General features: G+C 33.2%; 2 protein-coding genes across 6 annotated transcripts in view; both read right to left on the bottom strand.

Moving 5' to 3' along the window:
* LOC129754870 (protein tincar) overlaps positions 1-23,353 on the bottom strand; it is a 473,333-nt gene that overhangs the window by 62,895 nt on the left and 387,085 nt on the right. The window lies entirely within an intron of this gene.
* On the bottom strand, positions 16,724-23,171 carry LOC129754869 (vitellogenin-A1-like). Its single transcript, XM_055751111.1, has 3 exons — positions 23,044-23,171; positions 18,039-22,976; positions 16,724-17,976 (listed from the first exon to the last, which is right to left on the bottom strand). The coding sequence occupies exons 1-3, from the start codon at positions 23,072-23,074 to the stop codon at positions 16,790-16,792; spliced, it is 6,156 nt and encodes a 2,051-aa protein (XP_055607086.1). The 5' UTR covers positions 23,075-23,171; the 3' UTR covers positions 16,724-16,789.

Genomic DNA, 23,353 nt, shown 5'->3' with positions numbered 1-23,353 from the left:
AAAATAACAAAAGTAACAAAAATAACAAATATAACAAAAATAACAAAAATAACAAAAATAACAAAAATAACAAAAAAAACAAAAACAACAAAAATAACAAAAATAACAAAAATAACAAAAATAACAAAAATAACAAAAATATCAAAAATAACAAAAATAACAAAAATAACAAAAATAACAAAAATAACAAAAATAACAAAAATAACAAAAATAACAAAAATAACAAAAATAACAAAAATAACAAAAATAACAAAAATAACAAAAATAACAAAAATAACAAAAATAACAAAAAAAAAACAAAAAAAAACAAAAAATAACAAAAATAACAAAAATAACAAAAATAACAAAAATAACAAAAATAACAAAAATAACAAAAATAACAAAAATAACAAAAATAAAAAAAAAACAAAAATAACAAAAATAACAAAAATAACAAAAATAACAAAAATAACAAAAATAACAAAAATAACAAAAATAACAAAAATAACAAAAATAACAAAAATAACAAAAATAACAAAAATAACAAAAATAACAAAAATAACAAAAATAACAAAAATAACAAAAATAACAAAAATAACAAAAATAACAAAAATAACAAAAATAACAAAAATAACAAAAATAACAAAAATAACAAAAATAACAAAAATAACAAAAATAACAAAAATAACAAAAATAACAAAAATAACAAAAATAACAAAAATAACAAAAATAACAAAAATAACAAAAATAACAAAAATAACAAAAATAACAAAAATAACAAAAATAACAAAAAAAAAACAAAAAAAAACAAAAAATAACAAAAAAAACAAAAAAAAAAAACAAAAAAAAACAAAAAATAACAAAAATAACAAAAATAACAAAAATAACAAAAATAACAAAAATAACAAAAATAACAAAAATAACAAAAATAACAAAAATAACAAAAATAACAAAAATAAAAAAATAACAAAAATAACAAAAATAACAAAAATAACAAAAATAACAATAATAACAAAAATAACAAAAATAACAAAAATAACAAAAATAACAAAAATAACAAAAATAACAAAAATAACAAAAATAACAAAAATAACAAAAATAACAAAAATAACAAAAATAACAAAAATAACAAAAATAACAAAAATAACAAAAATAACAAAAATAACAAAAATAACAAAAATAACAAAAATAACAAAAATAACAAAAATAACAAAAATAACAAAAATTACAAAAATAACAAAAATAACAAAAATAACAAAAATAACAAAAATAACAAAAATAACAAAAATAACAAAAATAACAAAAAAAACAAAAATAACAAAAATAACAACAATAACAGAAATAACAAAAATAACAAAAATAACAAAAATAACAAAAATAACCAAAAATAACAAAAATAACAAAAATAACAAAAATAACAAAAATAACAAAAATAAAAAAAATAACAAAAATAACAAAAATAAAAAAAATAACAAAAATAACAAAAATAACAAAAATAACAAAAATAACAAAAATAACAAAAATAACAAAAATAACAAAAATAACAAAAATAAAAAAAATAACAAAAATAACAAAAATAACAAAAATAACAAAAATAACAAAAATAACAAAAATAACAAAAATAACAAAAATAACAAAAATAACAAAAATAACAAAAATAACAAAAATAACAAAAATAACAAAAATAACAAAAATAACAAAAATAACAAAAATAACAAAAATAACAAAAATTACAAAAATTACAAAAATAACAAAAATAACAAAAATAACAAAAATTACAAAAATTACAAAAATAGCAAAAATAACAAAAATAACAAAAATAACAAAAATAACAAAAATAACAAAAATAACAAAAATAACAAAAATAACAAAAATAACAAAAATAACAAAAATAACAAAAATAACAACAATAACAAAAATAACAAAAATAACAAAAATAACAAAAATAACAAAAATAACAAAAATAACAAAAATAACAAAAATAACAAAAATAACAAAAATAACAAAAATAACAAAAATAACAAAAATAACAAAAATAACAAAAATAACAAAAATAACAAAAATAACAAAAATAACAAAAATAACAAAAATAACAAAAATAACAAAAATAACAAAAATAACAAAAATAACAAAAATAACAAAAATAACAAAAATAACAAAAATAACAAAAATAACAAAAATAACAAAAATAACAAAAATAACAAAAATAACAGAAATAACAAAAATAACCAAAATAACAAAAATAACAAAAATAACAAAAATAACAAAAATAACAAAAATAACAAAAATAACAAAAATAACAAAAATAACAAAAATAACAAAAATAACAAAAATAATAAAAATAACAAAAATAACAAAAATAACAAAAATAACAAAAATAACAAAAATAACAAAAATAGCAAAAATAACAAAAATAACAAAATTGACAAAAATAACAAAAATAAAAAAAATAACAAAAGTAACAAAAATAACAAAAATAACAAAAATAACAAAAATAACAAAAATAACAAAAATAACAAAAATAACAAAAATAACAAAAATAACAAAAATAACAAAAATAACAGATATAGCAGAAATGACAGAAATAGCAAAAAAAAAGCAAGAAAATAAAAAAAAAATAACTATAAATAGTAGTGAAATCAAAAATAACAAATATGAAAAAAAGAAGTTACTCACAGTTCCTTCCTTCTGTTAAAAAAATGCTAATTTGATACGTAAAAGCGAACGAAAATTGGACCAATTTTTTTTAATTGAGTAGCTGAAAAAATCTATTGAAACATAGAAATTTCTACAGAAAAATGAAGATTTGTTCTAGCTACCCGATATTGTTTATGTTTTAAGTTTCTTCTTTAAATTGAGATTCATTATGTAAAAATCAATCGACTTCCAAGTGAGTCCTAAAATACTTGTTTTATAAAATCGCATCTTCTTCATAGGGGTAAAAGGGGGCAAAATAGATCACGTTCTCTAATCTTTTCACCTGTTAATAGCCACTTCAAAATTACGCATTAAATACCTTTCAGTTCATTCCATAGGATTTCAAAGACATAAAATTTCATGTTCGAAGGACATATATAGAAAAAGGCTCAACATTGGGCAAATTAGGTCAAATAACACTCCACTCAATGGATTCGGGTAAATTAAGAGGTGGATTTAAGTTTCTGAGAAAACTTCACGTGTGATAAATGCTATTCCAGACACTCAAACCGGCCGCTTTGTGTTTTTTTAGGCTGAATTGGAATTGGAATTGGAAAGTGCATTGGACGGTTTATATGGATGACCCCCCCCCCTCCCTCATAAGTGGCCGTCTAAAAATTAGATTGCATTTGAACTAGAGGTTCTCATAATAAGCTTCCGTAACAAATATGAGCCTATTCGACTGGTGACTGATTTTTAAAATGTGCAACCATTGGGAAAAATCGGACAACATTATGCACGACACAAAATTTGCCTGTGCAACTATTGGGCACAGACAAGCTGTTTTAAATAATTTAAATAAACACCAAAATCATGTGCTTAGCAGTGCAACGATTGGCAAATCACCCTATTGAATCGGTACATGAACTCATGCTCATGTTCTGTAAGGCTGCAGCAAGGCTACATTTTTTTTTGAAGAACAGTAACTTAAGGCTTACTTACGGAATGTTTTTTTACCCTTGGCTCCGATGTAATTACCTGTAACGAAAAAAAAAAATGGAAAAACAAACTTTAGTTATCTCATGAACGTTGTACTATTTTTTTAAAATAATTTAAAGATACATGCTTAAGCTGTTATTCTATACTTATCTTCAATATATTTTTGTACAAAGCACTCAGTAAAATTATCAAATATTTATAAGTTCCATTGCAATAAATTCAATACCCTCCCAATTCGCCTCCCAACAAACTGCTTCTACTCATTGAAAATTGTCACATTTTCACCGGTTCAACGTTCATTCCTCCACTTGTCTAGGCAAACAATCCAGGGAAAGATGAAAAACAGACAAAAACAAGAAGGGCTCCAGCAGAAGCAAATTAAACAAACAAACGCATACAAGGCACTTTGTCTTTGCTAACGAACGCACGACTTCCGGTTTCTGGGAGTCTGCAAAGTTTCCTAAGCCTTCTCGCGTATGCAAATAAACTGCTTAAGTGTTATTTTCGAAAGCGTTTTTTTCTCTTCGTAGAAGGTGTTTGCGAAGACTAGAAGGGGGACTTCCCGTTTTCGATTGCTTTCGACTTTGAAGTTGCTGTCTCATCCTATGCAAGGGTAGGGACGAGTTAAATTAATAAGATTTGAAGAGTGAGCTACGTGGCGGGAAAAAAATGTGTTCATGAATATTTAAGAGCTTTTGACTTAGAGGATGGGGATTCCTGGGTAATTCTTTTCACTGGGAAAAATTCGGTGAAAGGGATCGTTGGTTTCAATTTTGAATTGCCTTACGGTAAGTTGTGACATCTCAATTTTGAATGGAGCAGTTTTAGAACGAATGAATGTCTTTTGCGTTCTAGATTCCAATATTAGGGGATTAATGGATGTATGGGAAAATTTTTAATCAAGAAGTTTCAAAAAACCGATCGAATATATTTTGTTGATTGTACCAAAAAAGCTGACCTGTATGCTGATTTGGACTTAATTTAGGGAAAGCACAAAGAGCTCACAATTTCAACTTTTACTCTAAAGAATTACCTAAAGGACTTCGGAATATTTATATGATTTTTTTATAGAACTGGCATATTTGTACCTAGCTCCAAACCTTATTTCAAGAATTTTGATGTTCCTAAAGCACCCAAAACTTAATTTTTGACTAAAGTGATTCGCTAATTTTTTTCAAGGGTTCTATACAACTGGAACAAACAAAAAATACAGAAAACAACGCATACGCATATGTAATTTTTGTTTCTTTTTGTGCCATTTTTGTCATTTTTGTCATTTTTGTCATTTTTGTCATTTTTGTTATTTTTGTCATTTTTGTCATTATTGTCATTATTGTCATTTTTGTCATTTTTGTCATTTTTGTCATTTTTGTCATTTTTATCATTTTTGTCATTTTTGTCATTTTTGTCATTTTTGTCATTTTTGTCATTTTTGTCATTTTTGTCATTTTTGTCATTTTTGTCATTTTTGTCATTTTTGTCATTTTTGTCGTTTTTGTCATTTTTGTCATTTTTGTCAATTTTGACATTTTTGTCATTTTTGTCATTTTTGTCATTTTTGTCATTTTTGTCATTTTTGTCATTTTTGTCATTTTTGTCATTTTTGTCATTTTTGTCATTTTTGTCATTTTTGTCATTTTTGTCATTTTTGTCATTTTTGTCATTTTTGTCATTTTTGTCATTTTTGTCATTTTTGTCATTTTTGTCATTTTTGTCATTTTTGTCATTTTTGTCATTTTTGTCATTTTTGTCATTTTTGTCATTTTTGTCATTTTTGTCATTTTTGTCATTTTTGTCATTTTTGTCATTTTTGTCATTTTTGTCATTTTTGTCATTTTTGTCATTTTTGTCATTTTTGTCATTTTTGTCATTTTGGTCATTTTTGTCATTTTAGTCATTTTTGTCATTTTTGTCATTTTTGTCATTTTTGTCATTTTTGTCATTTTTATCATTTTTGTCATTTTTGTCATTTTTGTCATTTTTGTCATTTTTGTCATTTTTGTCATTTTTGTCATTTTTGTCATTTTTGTCATTTTTGTCATTTTTGTCATTATTGTCATTTTTGTCATTTTTGTCATTTTTGTCATTCTTCATTTTGGTCATTTTTGTCATTTTTGTCATTTTTGTCATTTTTGTCATTTTTGTCATTTTTGTCATTTTTGTCATTTTTGTCATTTTTGTCATTTTTGTCATTTTTGTCATTTTTGTCATTTTTGTCATTTTTGTCATTTTTGTCATTTTTGTCATTTTTGTCATTTTTGTCATTTTTGTCATTTTTGTCATTTTTGTCATTTTTGTCATTTTTGTCATTTTTGTCATTTTTGTCATTTTTGTCATTTTTGTCATTTTTGTCATTTTTGTCATTTTTGTCATTTTTGTCATTTTTGTCATTTTTGTCATTTTTGTCATTTTTGTCATTTTTGTCATTTTTGTCATTTTTGTCATTTTTGTCATTTTTGTCATTTTTGTCATTTTTGTCATTTTTGTCATTTTTGTCATTTTTGTCATTTTTGTCATTTTTGTCATTTTTGTCATTTTTGTCATTTTTGTCATTTTTGTCATTTTTTAAATGTAGCCTAAGAGAAGGCGATACACGAAAATAAATATTGCCTGAATTTATGCAACTGCTTTTGATAATAATTTTGTACTTTGCGCAGATGTCTCAGACTATATTTGTGTGGTTTTTATCAATTTTCCAGAAACTTAATATTGAACCTAAAGAAAGTTTTAACCTTATGCAGTACAAATCTTTTTGCATTTATCAATAGTGAAGTTCTGATAAATAGAACTGATTCAAGGGTTGACTGAAACTTTTCTCACCTGTTCCCGGAGGATATTTTCAGTCCCTATTCACCCTTCGGGGGAAACTACTCAGACGATTTGGTTGAACAAGAGCGAATAAAATGATAAAAAACTAAGCGAAGAAGTTTTTTTTTCGTTCTTCTCAATACGGAATAAATTCCACAACTTTCGAAAAAGGAAAATGCGCATAGAGTCACGTTTCCGGGGTGGCAGCAAAATGATCGTATCCAGAAGCATCCGACAGTGGCACCTTTCTTGTCTTTTCTGTTACTCGGTACAACCTAACAGTTTTGTCTGTTCTGTGAAGCATCGTTATGCGCTGGAAAAATATATCCATGGTCTGTCTTAGTTTTCCACCTGCCAGGTGAGGGAAATGTGGTTCGGTTGGGGTTTTTAGGTGGTTAAAAAGTTTTTCCTTTCGGCTTCTTGTCAGCTAGCGAGACGTAGCGGTTATTTCGCTGCTGCTGCAGACGATGGCGTGTAGTTTTCTCGAAACTCTCGTGGTTTAAGGTTATGTTAGAATATCGCTCTAGTCGATTGCATTAAGCGGTAAGAGCTAGGTGCTACAAAATTGTCTAGAGTTACCGATGTATTTTTTCTGAATTCTTAATTAATTGGTTGCCTAAACACAGGCGTTCAATATCATGCAATTATATTGTTTTTGTTTCGTTAGGTTGTTATAAATCTAGACGCACATAAATCTAAAATACCACAATGAACATCTCAGCGATTTTCTTAATTTCAAACTCCTTACGGATAGTAACCCTGTAGGTTTCTTCTGGAGGTGAACGACAATTTTCTACGTCTTGTTCTAGTTGGGTTTGGTCCCTCCCAGAAGGAGCTGCAATTTTATGAAAATTCAGCTAAGTAAGGAAGTGAACAAGCTGATGATGCCCAGGCTCATTGGTGAATCATAATAATAATTTGGGAATGGTTTGCGATGCATTTCAATTAACATAATTCTGAGTAAGCAAACCATTCGTTGCTCCTCTCATCTGGGAATTTGCACTTACAAATGAAATTTTGATTCGAAAGTCTTGTTGATTTTTATGATATTCCATATCTTGCACTTAGAAATACTGATTTAAAATAAATTGTAGAAAAATATTTTATAAGAATAGTTAGCTTATGTAGAAGTTAGATTATTTTGAATGATTTTCAAGATTTTTCTTTTGTATCACCGAAATTTTTTTTCCTAAAATTTCACGTGTCTCATACCAAGCTGACATTTTTTTGCCAATAAAGGCATAGCGAATTTCGGTTCCCACTCAGGGGAATAGATTATAAGATTTTTTTTCCCTCGATAATATTTTGCACACCCAAGAAAAAAAAACGCTCTAAGAAACACATGTGACCTAACGAGAAAATTTGCCATGCCAGCCAGACAGAGGGAAGAAGTGGGCCATTGTGATTAGGCACAGCTGACATGCCAAATTTTCCGGAAACTTTTTCCATAAACATACCGCGCTGCAGGATTCTGGGTCGATTTTTGCATGCCTGATTTCGTGGCAGTCTCGGGCTGATATCAGGGGGAGATTTTTGTTATTGGTTGAGTTTATATTGAGTTTAAAGGATGAAATTAGGATATGCTTAAGAATAATTACCGATCATTTGGATTTAAAGGATGAAAATCACCCTACGAAACACTTGCAATTCCAGATCCATAAAAAGTTCATGGGAACACGGATGTTCCGCAGTTTTGTGGAAGATCTTTCCACTATTTTACTGCTATTAACCCTCCACCCTCAATTTTTACCCGTTACAATCCCTGGAGTGTCAATTTGAAACTCCTGACTAAAACCAATAAATCTCTCTCGTTTTCCAACCGATTTTTTACAAAACTTTTAGTTTTGGGAACCTCGTAATAAACTAAAATATGTTTCTCAGACATTATTCACCTACAACACTTCAGTTTTCCGTTTTTCAAAATCTAAGAGAAAAAAAACGAAAAACATGCTTCTGAAAAGACTGTAGATCAGCTACGGAATGCTAAAAAAAATACATTGCGAAACGTAGCGAAATTTTTTTTTCAGAACAATCGCCAATCGCCTTTAGTCGCCATATAAAGGAAAATTTCTTTGATTTTGGGACAAATAAAAATTCCTTTGTTTCTAATCTGTTTTCCTTTACTTAAAAGAATTTTTCATCTTTGAAATTAAAACAAATTCTTTGATTCAAAGTTTTTTTTAGTTCAAAGAATAAATCTATTGTTTCAAATTTTTTTTCTTTAGAATCAAATTCATTATGCATTGTTACAAATAAAAAGGAGTTCGTTTGAAAACTAAGTTATGGTCAAAACAATTTTGCATGTTTGTTTTAACGGTCGGACTATTGGGTGAAATTTATCTGAACATGATCAAACTTTAGCTAAAATGAAGTAAGTCTTCAAAAATGCTACAACTGAATATCCATAGAGTAAGTTCAACTCATTAGCTTCCAAATCAGCTTACCGGATAGACAATACGTTATTTGATAACAGAGATACGCATGAAATAAAAAACCATGTTTAAGAAGACTGATCCAAAACTTTTGGCCGTTGCATACTGCGGGGTGATCCCAAACTTTTGGACGATTACTTAAGGGGGGGGTAGGGTCTAACGGGTAAAAATAAACACCATTTTCACGATTTTTTTCTAGAGCTATCGTTCAAACAAATGTATTCAAATTTTTTGCATTATATAAAGCATTGTTAAAAGAACATTTAGTAATTTTTTCGTAGAAAAATATTGAAAAATGAGCCGGTGACGGAGCATTTTCGAGGATGCCTTTTAGAAAACAGGATTTGCGGTGGACACTGTATCTCAGCACAGAATCATCTGAAATTAAAAAATCAGAGCAAAATATTTTTAATAGATGTTTTTCTGGACCCCAACGTTTTTATTTTACTTAAAAATTTTTTTATGAAATTTTTGTGGCTGTTTGAAGTAAAAACTACGATTTTTCACGAAAAAATCCGCCATTTTTTATCTGTAAAATCTCCCCAAAGTAAAAAAATAAAAAAAGAAAAACGTTGGGGTCTGGTATTTTATATGTAGAAAACATGTTCCAAATTTTAAAAGAATCGGATAAGTAGTTTTCAAATGACGATGTCCACGGACTTTAAAAACGTGCTTTCGAGAAAAACGCGTTTGAAGTTTCTGCTCTGGCTATCTTGCAGTATTAGATTGGAGGAGATAAAGGCCTATAATTTCTACAGTTTTGCTTCAATTGACTTGAAAATTTGACACAACATTCTTGAAATGTTTTACAATAAGAAAATAAAAAAATAAAAAAATCGATTTTTTGAAAGTGTTAGACCCTACCCCCCCCTTAAGCAGCTATTTTATTTATTTTAAGGACATTGCAAATTTTTGCACGAAATCAAACAAATGTGTTTTGATAAGTATGAAAAAAGGATTCGCATGCAACTCGAATTTTGAAATTTGGTCGACCTCATCTTGAGATGATCGGGTTTCAATTTTAAGTACATTTTTTGGAAAATGTCCCAACTTTAAACTAAGTTTAGGTAATATAATCTTAACATATGCTTTTTGTCAAAAACATACAAAGAAGGTTTCGCTCACGATCTTTCGAATGAGATCTAAAAAATTGCGTTATGTCATAAGATAGCTAAGATATGGCTGATCTAAATTTTCATGTTTTTGAAGGGGTGATCCCAAACTTTTGGGTGGCAGTGTATATATGTAGATTGTCAATTTTTTCCTTATCAATTAAGTTTTGCGTAGAACTAAAGTAGTTTGCTATTATAAAACTAAGCTTCTGTCAATTTTTCTGCGAAGGTTTTAGATGGTTTAAAACACTTCAATATGATAACTTGCTGCAACTTCAAGTTTTTAAACAAAAATGAGTTTCTTGCTTCATAATGATAAAGGGATGAGAATAAATCAAAACTGTATTTTGCTCTCAACAACATGCACTTCAGGCAAATAGCTTTATCGCTCAATTTGTACCAGAAGCTTAAAATAAATACCCCCATACAGCCAAAAACAAAATCGACGACACAGCACCCGGTCCTCTTTGAAACGAAACCCCCCTAGCAATTATGAACTTAAATTAATAATTTACGAACTTATTTGGGGGAAGAATAATAGCGGAATTGACTTAATGAAAAAGCTTTCTCTGCAATTTGGAGCGCCTGTAGGAAAAAAAAGCAGAAATCCTCCGAATCGGATTACATTTTCACAACTCTTTTTGAATGCTGATGCCACGTTTTTACTTCCGGCGGCAGCCACACAACCAGATTCGAAAAAGCCTGCAATAAATTCCGCTCTCAAGCTGTCGATGCGCGAAAAGATAAAAGGCGTCTCGTTGTTTCGGTGTGGACATTTTTCCGGGGAGACGGAAAAAGTTGGCTGGCATGGAAAACAAATTTTATACCTTCCCGCACCTTTGAGCGGTGCCGCGGAATGCAAAATTTGTGCGGTTTTTCCTTTTTTTGCAAGGCCCCATCCCACCATATATATTTTACAGCGGCTGTGCTATATTATTAAAAATGCCACCTTTCTGTGGCAGAAATACCGCACTCTTTTTCGGTTAGCTTTTATTATTTTCGGTTAGCTTTTTCTCTTTCGAAATGTTAATATTTGCTGACGGAAAAGCACATATGAATGGTTTAAAATAATTGATTTATGCCATTAGTGACAGTTCTGTACGGAAGAATCGTAAAAGGAGGATTTTCTAAAAATTAGTATCTTGCGACGAATATTTAAAATCACTTTGATCTTTTTTATTGGAAAACTATTCCAAATCATGATAAGTGTTTAGAAAGAAAATAAAAAGATGAAAATGGAATCTGAATGAAATTATTACCAGATCATAGAATTCTACAAAATCAACAATGTGTATATTTCATAAGGATGACAGCTCTAATAGCCATGATGAATTCTATAAATTGTCAGTTTTCATTTCGTTGATTGGCCCAAAATTTAGTACCATCGGACTCCATTCAGGGGTGCCTCAAGACGCTCAAAGTTCTGAATTTTGTTTATTTACTCTGAGAAATTCGTAATGTGCAGACCAAAATAATTCGGAAAATCGGCATTTTCAATTTCGACGACTAATGGCTTAAGACTGTAAGTCGAAGCGTCGAAATTTGGTGTTATTTCAAAAAACAAAATTTTAAACGAAATTCGACTTTCTGCGATCTGTTTTGGAGCTTGTACGGCTTGTAAAATTAATCACAATTTGCTTTAAACCACATTTTGAATGATTTAATGGCATTTTGAACATAATTGTATATTACAGTTGCCCTAAAAACCTAAAATATATAATGAAAAAAAAAAAAAAAACTTTGAATATGACAATGCTCACCGATATGTCATTAAAAACATAAAAAAATGACAAAAATGACAAAAATGACAAAAATGACATAAATTACAAAAATGACAAAAATGACAAAAATGACAAAAATGACAAAAATGACAAAAATGACAAAAATGACAAAAATGACAAAAATGACAAAAATGACAAAAATGACAAAAATGACAAAAATGACAAAAATGACAAAAATGACAAAAATGACAAAAATGACAAAAATGACAAAAATGACAAAAATGACAAAAATGACAAAAATGACAAAAATGACAAAAATGACAAAAATGACAAAAATGACACAAAATGCCAAAAACGACAAAAATGACAAAAATGACAAAAATGACAAAAATGACAAAAATGACAAAAATGACAAAAATGACAAAAATGACAAAAATGACAAAAATGACAAAAATGACAAAAATGACAAAAATGACAAAAATGACAAAAATGACAAAAATGACAAAAATGACAAAAATGACAAAAATGACAAAAATGACAAAAATGACAAAAATGACAAAAATGACAAAAATGACAAAAATGACAAAAATGACAAAAATGACAAAAATGACAAAAATGACAAAAATGACAAAAATGACAAAAATGACAAAAATGACAAAAATGACAAAAATGACAAAAATGACAAAAATGACAAAAATGACAAAAATGACAAAAATGACAAAAATGACAAAAATGACAAAAATGACAAAAATGACAAAAATGACAAAAATGACAAAAATGACAAAAATGACAAAAATGACAAAAATGACAAAAATGACAAAAATGACAAAAATGACAAAAATGACAAAAATGACAAAAATGACAAAAATGACAAAAATGACAAAAATGACAAAAATGACAAAAATGACAAAAATGACAAAAATGACAAAAATGACAAAAATGACAAAAATGACAAAAATGACAAAAATGACAAAAATGACAAAAATGACAAAAATGACAAAAATGACAAAAATGACAAAAATGACAAAAATGACAAAAATGACAAAAATGACAAAAATGACAAAAATGACAAAAATGACAAAAATGACAAAAATGACAAAAATGACAAAAATGACAAAAATGACAAAAATGACAAAAATGACAAAAATGACAAAAATGACAAAAATGACAAAAATGACAAAAATGACAAAAATGACAAAAATGACAAAAATGACAAAAATGACAAAAATGACAAAAATGACAAAAATGACAAAAATGACAAAAATGACAAAAATGACAAAAATGACAAAAATGACAAAAATGACAAAAATGACAAAAATGACAAAAATGACAAAAATGACAAAAATGACAAAAATGACAAAAATGACAAAAATGACAAAAATGACAAAAATGACAAAAATGACAAAAATGACAAAAATGACAAAAATGACAAAAATGACAAAAATGACAAAAATGACAAAAATGACAAAAATGACAAAAATGACAAAAATGACAAAAATGACAAAAATGACAAAAATGACAAAAATGACAAAAATGACAAAAATGACAAAAATGACAAAAATGACAAAAATGACAAAAATGACAAAAATGACAAAAATGACAAAAATGACAAAAATGACAAAAATGACAAAAATGACAAAAATGACAAAAATGACAAAAAGGCCAAAAACGACAAAAATGCCAAAAATGACAAAAATGACAAAAAGTACAAAAAAGACAAAACAGACAAAAATGACAAAAATGCCAAAAACGACAAAAATGACAAAAATGCCAAAAACGACAAAAATGACAAAAATGACAAAAATGACAAAAATGACAAAAATGACAAAAATGACAAAAATGACAAAAATGACAAAATGACAAAAATGACAAAAATGACAAAAATGACAAAAATGACAAAAATGACAAAAATGACAAAAATGACAAAAATGACAAAAATGACAAAAATGACAAAAATGACAAAAATGACAAAAATGACAAAAATGACAAAAATGACAAAAATGACAAAAACGACAAAAATGACAAAAATGACAAAAATGACAAAAATGACAAAAACGACAAAAATGACAAAAATGACAAAAATGACAAAAATGACAAAAATTACAAAAATGACAAAAATGACAAAAGTGACAAAAATGTCAAAAATGACAAAAATGTCAAAAATGACAAAAATGACAAAAATGACAAAAATGACAAAAATGACAAAAATGACAAAAATGACAAAAATGACAAAAATGACAAAAATGACAAAAATGACAAAAATGACAAAAATGACAAAAATGACAAAAATGACAAAAATGACAAAAATGACAAAAATGACAAAAATGACAAAAATGACAAAAATGACAAAAATGACAAAAATGACAAAAATGACAAAAATGACAAAAATGACAAAAATGACAAAAATGACAAAAATGACAAAAATGACAAAAATGACAAAAATGACAAAAATGACAAAAATGACAAAAATGACAAAAATGACAAAAATGACAAAAATGACTAAAATGACAAAAATGGCAAAAATGACAAAAATGACAAAAATGAAAAAAAATGACAAAAATGACAAAAATGACAAAAATGACAAAAATGACAAAAATGACAAAAATGACAAAAATGACAAAAATGACAAAAACGACAAAAATGACAAAAATGACAAAAATGACAAAAAATGACAAAAATGACAAAAATGACAAAAATGACAAAAATGACAAAAATGACAAAAATGACAAAAATGACAAAAATGACAAAAATGACAAAAATGACAAAAATGACAAAAATGACAAAAATGACAAAAATGACAAAAATGACAAAAATGACAAAAATGACAAAAATGACAAAAATGACAAAAATGACAAAAATGACAAAAATGACAAAAATTACAAAAATGACAAAAATGACAAAAATGACAAAAAGTTCGAAAGTTCGATACTACACTTATTTCTCTGTCGCTTGTTTTTTGCATTTCGTTTTTGAACTCTCTCACTCTTTCTATATTTTTAATCGACCATCAACTCTCCAAAACGCTATTTCACACTTTCATCGATTAATACACGATTAGTTAAAACTAAATTTTTTTCTTATTTCTTATCTGTGCTAGGTATAAATAATAAGATTTCGGCTGAGATAAATTTTCAAATATTAAATTTTCGAAAAAGTATTCAGATTTTTCTATGTTTTCACAAATAACTTTTTTTTTTGCAAAAGTATTTGTAAAATTGGTTTCGCATATAATTTTTTGGAAATAATCAGCTTAAACTTTAGGATTTATGCTTCCGTTTATATGATTTCCGAATATTTGATTGTAAAAAAAAGTGCTTATTTTTTTTGACTAAGCCGTTTTCTTATTACTGCTAGAATGTAATATCTTTGCTACAGCTAGAATGTAATGTCTTTGCTACGACTTTAAACAGATGAGGATCATCAACATAATTATTAAAGTCATCATATAATTGTTTTAGTCGATGAGAACTTCATTTTTTTTTTGTTTTAATATTTAACTTTGGTTTGAAATTGTCCCACAAATATATTGTATTGTAAAACAGTATTGTTATCTATTTGATGAACAATGCTAAAATATTGTTAACAATTAGATTCACATTTGATTATTTTTCTTTTTTCAGAATCAAACTTTTTTTTTCACTAAGGCACTCTTCAAAAACTAAGTCTTGGCCTTCACATCGAAATAGTTTGTATTTTTTTATGTGATATTTTTCTTAAGAAAACTTTGAAGATTGCGGCTGAATTGAAAAAAAATGAGTTGCAGAAAAAGTGTTTGAAATATCCAATGTTTTTGCAAGTGATATTGTTTGCAAAATTTCTGTAAAAAATTGTTTTCGACTTTAATTTGTAATTGAAAATTGAGTATTTTTATGTTTTAGTTAATTTTACGTGAATTACGTATTCATAGTCGTTAATAATGGATCTCCGGCTTCCCAGCGATGTCCTTTTTGTTTTTTTTTTCATAATAGTTTATCAGGATCTTCGCCTTCCTATCGAAGTCCTTGTTTTTTTTAATGTTTTTTTGTTTGAATTTTTTTTTGAATCTTTTTTTTTCACACTAATTGAATCTTCCCCCCCCCCCCTTGTCCTAGCTAAATGCTAACTAGGATCTTTGCCGTCTCATCAAAATCCCTATTTTTGTTACGATTATTTTTTATTTTTCTTTCTTTATTTAGGAGCTTCGCCTTCCCATCGAAGTCCATTTATTTGAAATCACCAGGATCACCGCAATCTCATCGAAGTCTTTTTTTGCAAATTTTATATGTATTTTTTTAAGGATCTCCTTCCCAACGAAGACCTTATTTTAGTTTAATCACAATATAGGCTCATAGTCCCTCACCTAATCCATGGTTCTTACCGACTGTGCCAATGTCGTATTCTCATAACTTTTAGACGAGAATGAACAATCTGCGTCCATCGTCTCGAAAGTTCGTTACTAAACTGATTTTTCCGTTGCTTGTTTTTTTGCATTTCGTTTTTGAACTCTCTCACTCTTTCTTTCTTTATAATCGATCACCAACCCTCCAAAACGATTATCACACTTTCATCGATGAATACACGATTAGTAAAAACTAACCTTTTTTCTTATTTCTTATCTTAGATATGTATAAATAATTCTTGTTAATTTTTCCAAAAATCTTAAACTAATTCATCATTATGCTACAATTAGATGACCTGTAAACTATTTATTTTGGTCAATAAATTGGATTTTTCGTCTGTTCCAGTACTTTTGGTGTGAAAAGGCTGATAAAAAACGAACACTAAATGAAAATTAATTCTTCGACACCAGGAATAGTTTGTCTGATGATAGCACAAAAAGACTCTAACAAAAAGTTGGATGTATATGCTACGGCTTTAACACGCCATTTGGTAAAAAAAGTGTATTCGAACTCATTGAACACCCTGTATATTCTCCCTATTTATTCTGCTAAGTTATTAAAGGGATGTGTTTCGTATAAGTATTGATTATTTAATAAAAAGAACGTGTTTGCAAATTAAAGAATTTATTTCATTGAATCGTTTTTACACCTCTATCTTTTTGTTGATTTTCTCGTTGCTGAATAATAATAATAAAAAAAAGAACGATTGAAATTGAATTTTCTTAAGCGCGGTGTACACACTGCTTGGGGACGTTGAATTTGATCGTCTTCGATGGGGTCTTGTTGCTCATGTCAGGATTGGCTCCCTTGAGGATTTGCTTCTTGTACATTTGAGCAGCCGCGTTGGTTGACTCGGTACAGTAGACGTCAACGTATTTGCCTTCAGATTTGACAGCTTGGCAAAGAGAGCTGCAGGCCGGAAGAGGACGGAGGGTGAAGCAGATCTTTCCTTCCTGTTCAACTACTTGAACCTGGTGTTTGGTTTCGCAGCTCTTTTCGGTGTACTTCTGCTGGGATGGATCATGTTCGCTTGATTCCGAAGAAGACGAAGACGAAGAATCGCTACGAGACTGGGAGCTGCTCGACGACGAAGAGGAAGAATCGGACTCGGACGAAGAGCTGGAAGATTCAACGTTGTGGTTGTAGTAGCGATAACGTTTGCGTCCAGCTTCGGTCTCGCTGATCACATTGCCGTACAGATGTTCGACCTTCACGCACTGTTCCTTCTGCTTTTGTTCCGAGGCGATCGCGAAAGCCTTGGCTGGGCCAGAGCATTCCTGTCCAGTGACGGCCCAGGAAGCGGCGAACAGTTCCGGTTTGCGCATAATGCATTGACGCGGGGTAACGAAGTCATCTTCACCTTGCTTGTTGTTGGTACCGCACAGACCGACCGTGTTGTCGTAGTAGGACTGGCTAGAGAAGATACGGGCACGGTATCCGTCGGTGACGATCATGAACTCACCGTCGTGGATATCGAGCAGAACTTCCTTTCCTGGCAGAGCATGAACGCGCAGAGCTGGCTGTTTGCTTCCATCGTGAGTGTACATTGGGATGGTATGTTTCTCCTGAACTTGCAGTGGTTTGTCATCAACGATCACCTGAGGAACTTCAGCTCCGTTTGGAATGATCTCAACATTCAAATCCAGACGCCAGTTCTGGCCCACAATGACCTTCAAACGTTGCTGCTTGTTTTCATCGGTGCGGGTCAAAATGGTGACCTGTTCGTGGTTTTCGAATCCGTTGCTCCAACGCTTCTCTTCGTCCGATCGATAGAAGTGCGAGTGTGGAGATCCAACAGTCAGATCCGGCTTGACGGTGTGGACAGCCACGTGCCAGCAGCTTCCAGTGTTGTAATCGTAGGTGCGGCCATCGAAAGTGTTGATGTATTTAGGAGACACCGTACAAGATGCTGTAAAAGTCCAAAGTAGTTAAAGTTCAGCATGATTTTAAATAAAATTAAAAAAAACTTACGGTTCATCTGTCCACGGTAAGCGTAAGTGGCGACTCGTTCGTTCCAGTCCAGGGCAGGGTGCACCAGCATTAGGTATTTCATCCATTCACTACGGATTGGCTGTTGTTCGATTTCAATCTTACGGTTTTCGGTGATCAAGGTGATGTTGGCGTAATCAGCACGTGGAGCAAGGTCAATCTTGAGCTGAGCCTGGTTATGTTTTCCCTCGTGGCTGATAACATCTTCAGCAATACGCAGTGGAACCATAGCAAGAATCCAGTTAATTAGCTTGTGAGTAGCCTGACGGGCGTAAGCAGGAACGTCCTTGAAGTCAACGTCGAAGGTATATTCATTGAGATAGCTTGCTTGACGAGTGACGTTCTGGCATTCGGGAAGCTGGAAGTATCCTTGGTCCATCTGTTCCTTGCATTGTTGGCCGATCTTGGAAATACGGAGCTCATGACGGTAGGTATCGGTTTGGTGCAGTTTAGATTTAACGGATACCAGGGCACCGCCTTGACACTTTTCGCCGAAAGCGAGTTCAACGTTCATCGAAGATTCTACATCATTGTTCAAAGCGTTCAAGAAGTTCAACATTGGTACGTTGGGATATTTCTGGGACAAGTTCAGGCAAATTTGTCCTTGTTTCTGAGAACCGACGGCAAGGTACGGGCTAGCTGAAGCGAACACCAAAAGGCGTGATTTTTCATCGACCACAGATTCAGCGTTGGATACAGTCAGGACGAACTCGGCCTTCTGGGAATGTCCTTCGAACTCAAGTCCGATATCGACAACACGGCCTTGGCTGTTGCGAATTCCAGCTCCAGCGTTCTTCAAGAACTGTTCTTGGCGACGGCTGCTAGCCGGGCTGAACACGACCGGGTGAGCCAGATTTAATTCGTTGAATAACCCATCATAACCGTGACGTGCCTTCGGGTGCTTGATTTCAGAGCGCTCAAAGTCTTGAGTTTCATCAACAGTCTTGGACTGGACGGTGAATTTGATATTTTTGACAGCGGTGCGCTGGGCGTCGTACCACAAATTCAACTGATGGTAATGATAAGATTGGGAAGCGAATGGATAAGACAAAGCAGAAATGAAATCATGCTCCTGGATACGTTCGGCAATGTAAGCCATATCGAAGGCAGGCTGGTCGTGTTTAGCTTGAACGCGCAGAGCAAATCCGGTAATGTGTTCACCGATGGTTTTCTCAAACGATTTGGGGCTGGCCTCTGAATCGTGGAGGATCTTGGCAGTCGGGATATCGGCAACTGGGCGGAGGTCAGTGATGTCCTTGTAAACAGTGTATGGCCAGGAGCTAGCGTGAGCGATAAGAACATCCTTCTTGGGTTCCAAAGGTTGGAAGTTGATTTCGTAGTTGTCGTTCAACAGGTCAAATTTGGCATTGAGGCTCAATGGGAGGTTGAAGTGTTGCTTCTTTTGGAAACCGGCAATATAACGCTGGTGATCGAATGGAGTGTTGAATCCGACCTTAGCGTCGAGCATGCGGGAGAACACAGCGTTGATATCAGCAGTAACATTGGCGAGGAATGGAACGTGGACATGATCATCGTTATCGTTTTCAGGATGTCCGGCAGGGCGTTCAGCAACATCCGGGGAAGTTTCTGCGCTGGCTTCGATTTCAAGCTTAACCAGAGTTGGAACTTGGAGAACAAAAGTGAACGGGAAACCAGTTTCCAATGGCATGGCAACGACCATGGTATTGTCCTGGTAGATCTTGGTGGCATTGAAGGTGACTCCGTGTTTCAGGTCCTTCATAACCTTTCGCACTTGAGATGGAATCTGTTCAATGGTGCTGTTATCGAAAGCAAAGAGATGAGGAGCGTTGAAGAGCTCGAACAGAACCTGACCTTCAACTTGTTCGACATCCTCTGGATCAATGTTCAAAAGTTTAGCGATTCTTTCAGTGGACCAGGGTTGCTCAGATTTCGGTCCGTACTTCCTGTTGACCTTGTCTTGTTCTTCCTTGTTTTTACGGTTTCTCAGCATGATTCTGGTTTGTTCTTTGATGGAAGCAATTTTATTGTCCAAAAGATCGAACAAAGCATCCATGTTGGACACGATGTAATGGTAGGAAGAGATCTTCTTCAATCCTCCGAGGTTCTTGTGCAAATGCCAAACAGCTCCAGTCGGAACCGGGTGGTTGTTTGATGCGATTAGACCGGCTTGCAGACGGTAGGACAGATCCATTTCCTTGAGAGCATAGCTACGCAGAGTGGCATAAGAATGCTGAAGACCGAAATCGATTGGGTTCAACATATTCACAGCAGCCTTGGCGTTCTGGATCAATTCAGAGTTCTCGTCGTAATCCTCAGCCTCAGCAGCAGATTCAATCAAGCTTTTGACCAAAGCGCTGACCTGAGCATCACTTTCGCTGGTTTGTTCAGCCATACGTTGCAGCATCGAAACCGGTGGGGAAGTGCGCATCAGAAGCAGAACAGCAGCGCTACGGACCTCATTGGTGTCAGCGGTGTTTTGGTAAATCTTGTAGAGGATAGTGCGAGCAAGCTTCGGGTAGTTTTCGACCAGACGATCCAGAGACATGACAATGGCAAAACGCTGGAAATCAGTGACTGGGATCTTTCCCTCCAGGTAAGGTTCGTAGACGTTCAAGATTTCTGGGTGTCCAAGGTTACCGAGAGCACGTACATAGACCTGGATTTGTTCACTCTTAGCTTCCTTAACGGCATCGCGCAGCTGATGGGCCAACCATGGGATGACTTTGTGGGCCACAATTTTGTACTTAGCATCGGCCATACGTCCAAAACTGTTGACTGGGTAATAATTGACAGCAGATCGGTTGTTGACGTGAGCACGGTTCAAGAAATCGGTAACGGCAAGCAGAGCGGTAGCGTTGAGGGGTCCTTGGTGCTGAACAGCAGATGAGGTAGCCATGAGGAAGAACTCATGCATCTGGGTTTCGGTTGGGAAGTGGAGGCTCTTGGGAAGAGTAGCAACGACGGTGGCAGCTTCGATTCCACGCAGTTTCTTCTCTTCGATGTATTGCTTGATGACGGTGAAAGCAGGAGGAGTACCAGCTTCGGCCAGAGCATCACGAAGTACGTTCCAGCTGTCGACGCGGATGGCGAACTTTTCGCTGTGGTTATCTCCATTGGAGCGTTCCTTCTCCGAAACGAACAATTTCTGGGCAATATCGTAAAGCTGTTGGTGATCCATGGTGCGGATAAGACGGGTAACGGTGTTGAATTTGGCCAGGGTGTTGAATTTGGGAATGGTTGAAGGGTTCTGCAGTTCCTTGGCGATTTTGTTGATCATTTCTGGAACAACTCGGAAGGCGTCTACGTTGCGAGCATTCTGCACGTTTCCGCCCTTGTAGCCGGTAGCAAACGGAAGCAGAGGGCTAGCAGGGGCTTCCTTCATGTTATCCGGTCGTGGTTGGTAGAATTCATCGCTGTTGCTCAGGGATTCGGAAGACGATGAGCTGCTGGAAGAGGAAGAGCTGCTGCTAGACGATGAAGAGGAAGAAGAAGAAGAAGATGCAGATGGGTTTTGCTTGGTGCGGCGTTTTTCGGAAGACTCTGATGACGAAGAGCTGGAGTCATCGGAGCTGCTGGAATCGGATGAGGTATCGTTCTTACGGCTCAGACGGTACTGATCCTGTTTGTAGGCTTCGTAGTATTTCTTTTCCTTCTGGGCGTTCAAATCACGAGTTCTGCGAAGCAGTAGTTTACTACCAGCCATCTTCAGATCGTCTTTGTATTGTTCGGCTGGGCTGATTTTAGCGTTGTCCTTTTCTTCTGAGCTGGAAGAGCTGGAATCCGAAGATTCCGAAGACGAAGAGGAGGAGGAGGAAGAGGAAGATGACGAAGAGGAAGAGGAAGAGGAAGATGAGGAGGAGGAAGAAGAAGATGAGTTCTCCTGCTCTGGACGAACGTGGTTGTCTTTGTCTTCTGGAAGGTTGTAGCTGTAGACCAGTCCGACGAATACGGCACGATCTTCTGCTGGGGCCATTGGTTCGCGAGAGGCTTTCTTGATCTGGCTCAAAGTAACGTTAACCTGAGCAACGACCATGGCGTTTTGCTTGCTGACCAAAGATGGGCTCACAACAATTTTGCTAACCGTAGTCGATGACTGGATAGTGTAGTTCCATGGGTTTCCGGTAACAAAAATACGGCTGACGGCATTCTTGTTCAGAATGTTGCCCATTTGGTTGATGTTTGGCTTGATGTTCGAGGCACCAGTGATACCGAAGTGATATCCCATGCGTCTCTCGCAGCTGCTGAAGTTCCGGGACTTAACGACTTCCAAGATTTGGTCATTTTCCTGCAGGTACTGAGGTTGGGGAACCCATTCCTTGTGCGATTGGATCTTGTACTTAGGGATAGCGTTGATATCGTACAAGGTAGCGCATTCGCCAGCAATCGATGGTTCCATCGTAGAGTAGACAGCGGTGATGGTTTCATTTTCGGGCAATTGATTGTACTTGGACTTGATCAAATTGGCTCCCAGCAGATCGACCTGCAGTTGGCTGACGTACGACTTCAGGATGTTCACTTCGTGGTTCGGAATAGTCTTCTCCACATACAGACCCTTGATGGCTCCCTTCTTGTACTTGATACCGAAAGGCTTCGTGCTCAGGGGCATGGATTTCCAGGAAAGTTTCAGGGAGGCTGGGTTGGTCCTGTGTCCTTCCGGAAGTTTTTCGTTGACTTGGGCATACAGAGGCCGTTCGATCCAGCCAACGACATAGCCGTCGCTCTTTGGGCTGATAATCATCTTAGCCCGAGTGAGCACTCCGGTCCACTGTTCAGTAATATCGGGCAAGGCGGTCATGGTTTTCGTGGTGACATTGTAGACATAAACCTGGTTTGGTTCCCATGCGAGGTGATCTCCGTGGTACTGCTTGGCACCACCTTGGATTACATCAGCGTACTTGAAGTTTTCATTGCTTGCCTTTTCGGCAAAGCAGGTTCCCACTGAAAACAACAAAAATAAACCATTTTAAACACTGTCACTACTAAATCAAAATCTCAGAATCATTACCCAAAAGGATGAGAACGAAGTTAAACCACATCTCGAATTCTTTTCACTTTTTCACTTGATCAGTTTTATTTATTCCAACTTGAGGTATTCAATCTTCCAACTGTTCTCCGATGAACAGGAGAAGATGTCTGTCTTGTCCGAAGAATCTCGCAGCGTTTTAAAGGAAAATTTACCTTACTTTGCAGAAAAATTATATTTCATTCAATAAAGGATTCGGTTTCGAATCAAGTAGGAGTAACGACCTCGACCAACGATAGTATTTAGCCGTGCTGCAATCGGCAGGTTTCCGGTATTTTGTTTACAACGATCG

This window comes from Uranotaenia lowii, chromosome 3, assembly GCF_029784155.1.
Source record: "Uranotaenia lowii strain MFRU-FL chromosome 3, ASM2978415v1, whole genome shotgun sequence".
NCBI lineage: Eukaryota > Metazoa > Arthropoda > Insecta > Diptera > Culicidae > Uranotaenia > Uranotaenia lowii.
Note: the sequence above shows the minus strand (reverse complement) of the source record. Positions and strands in the feature narration are given on the sequence as shown.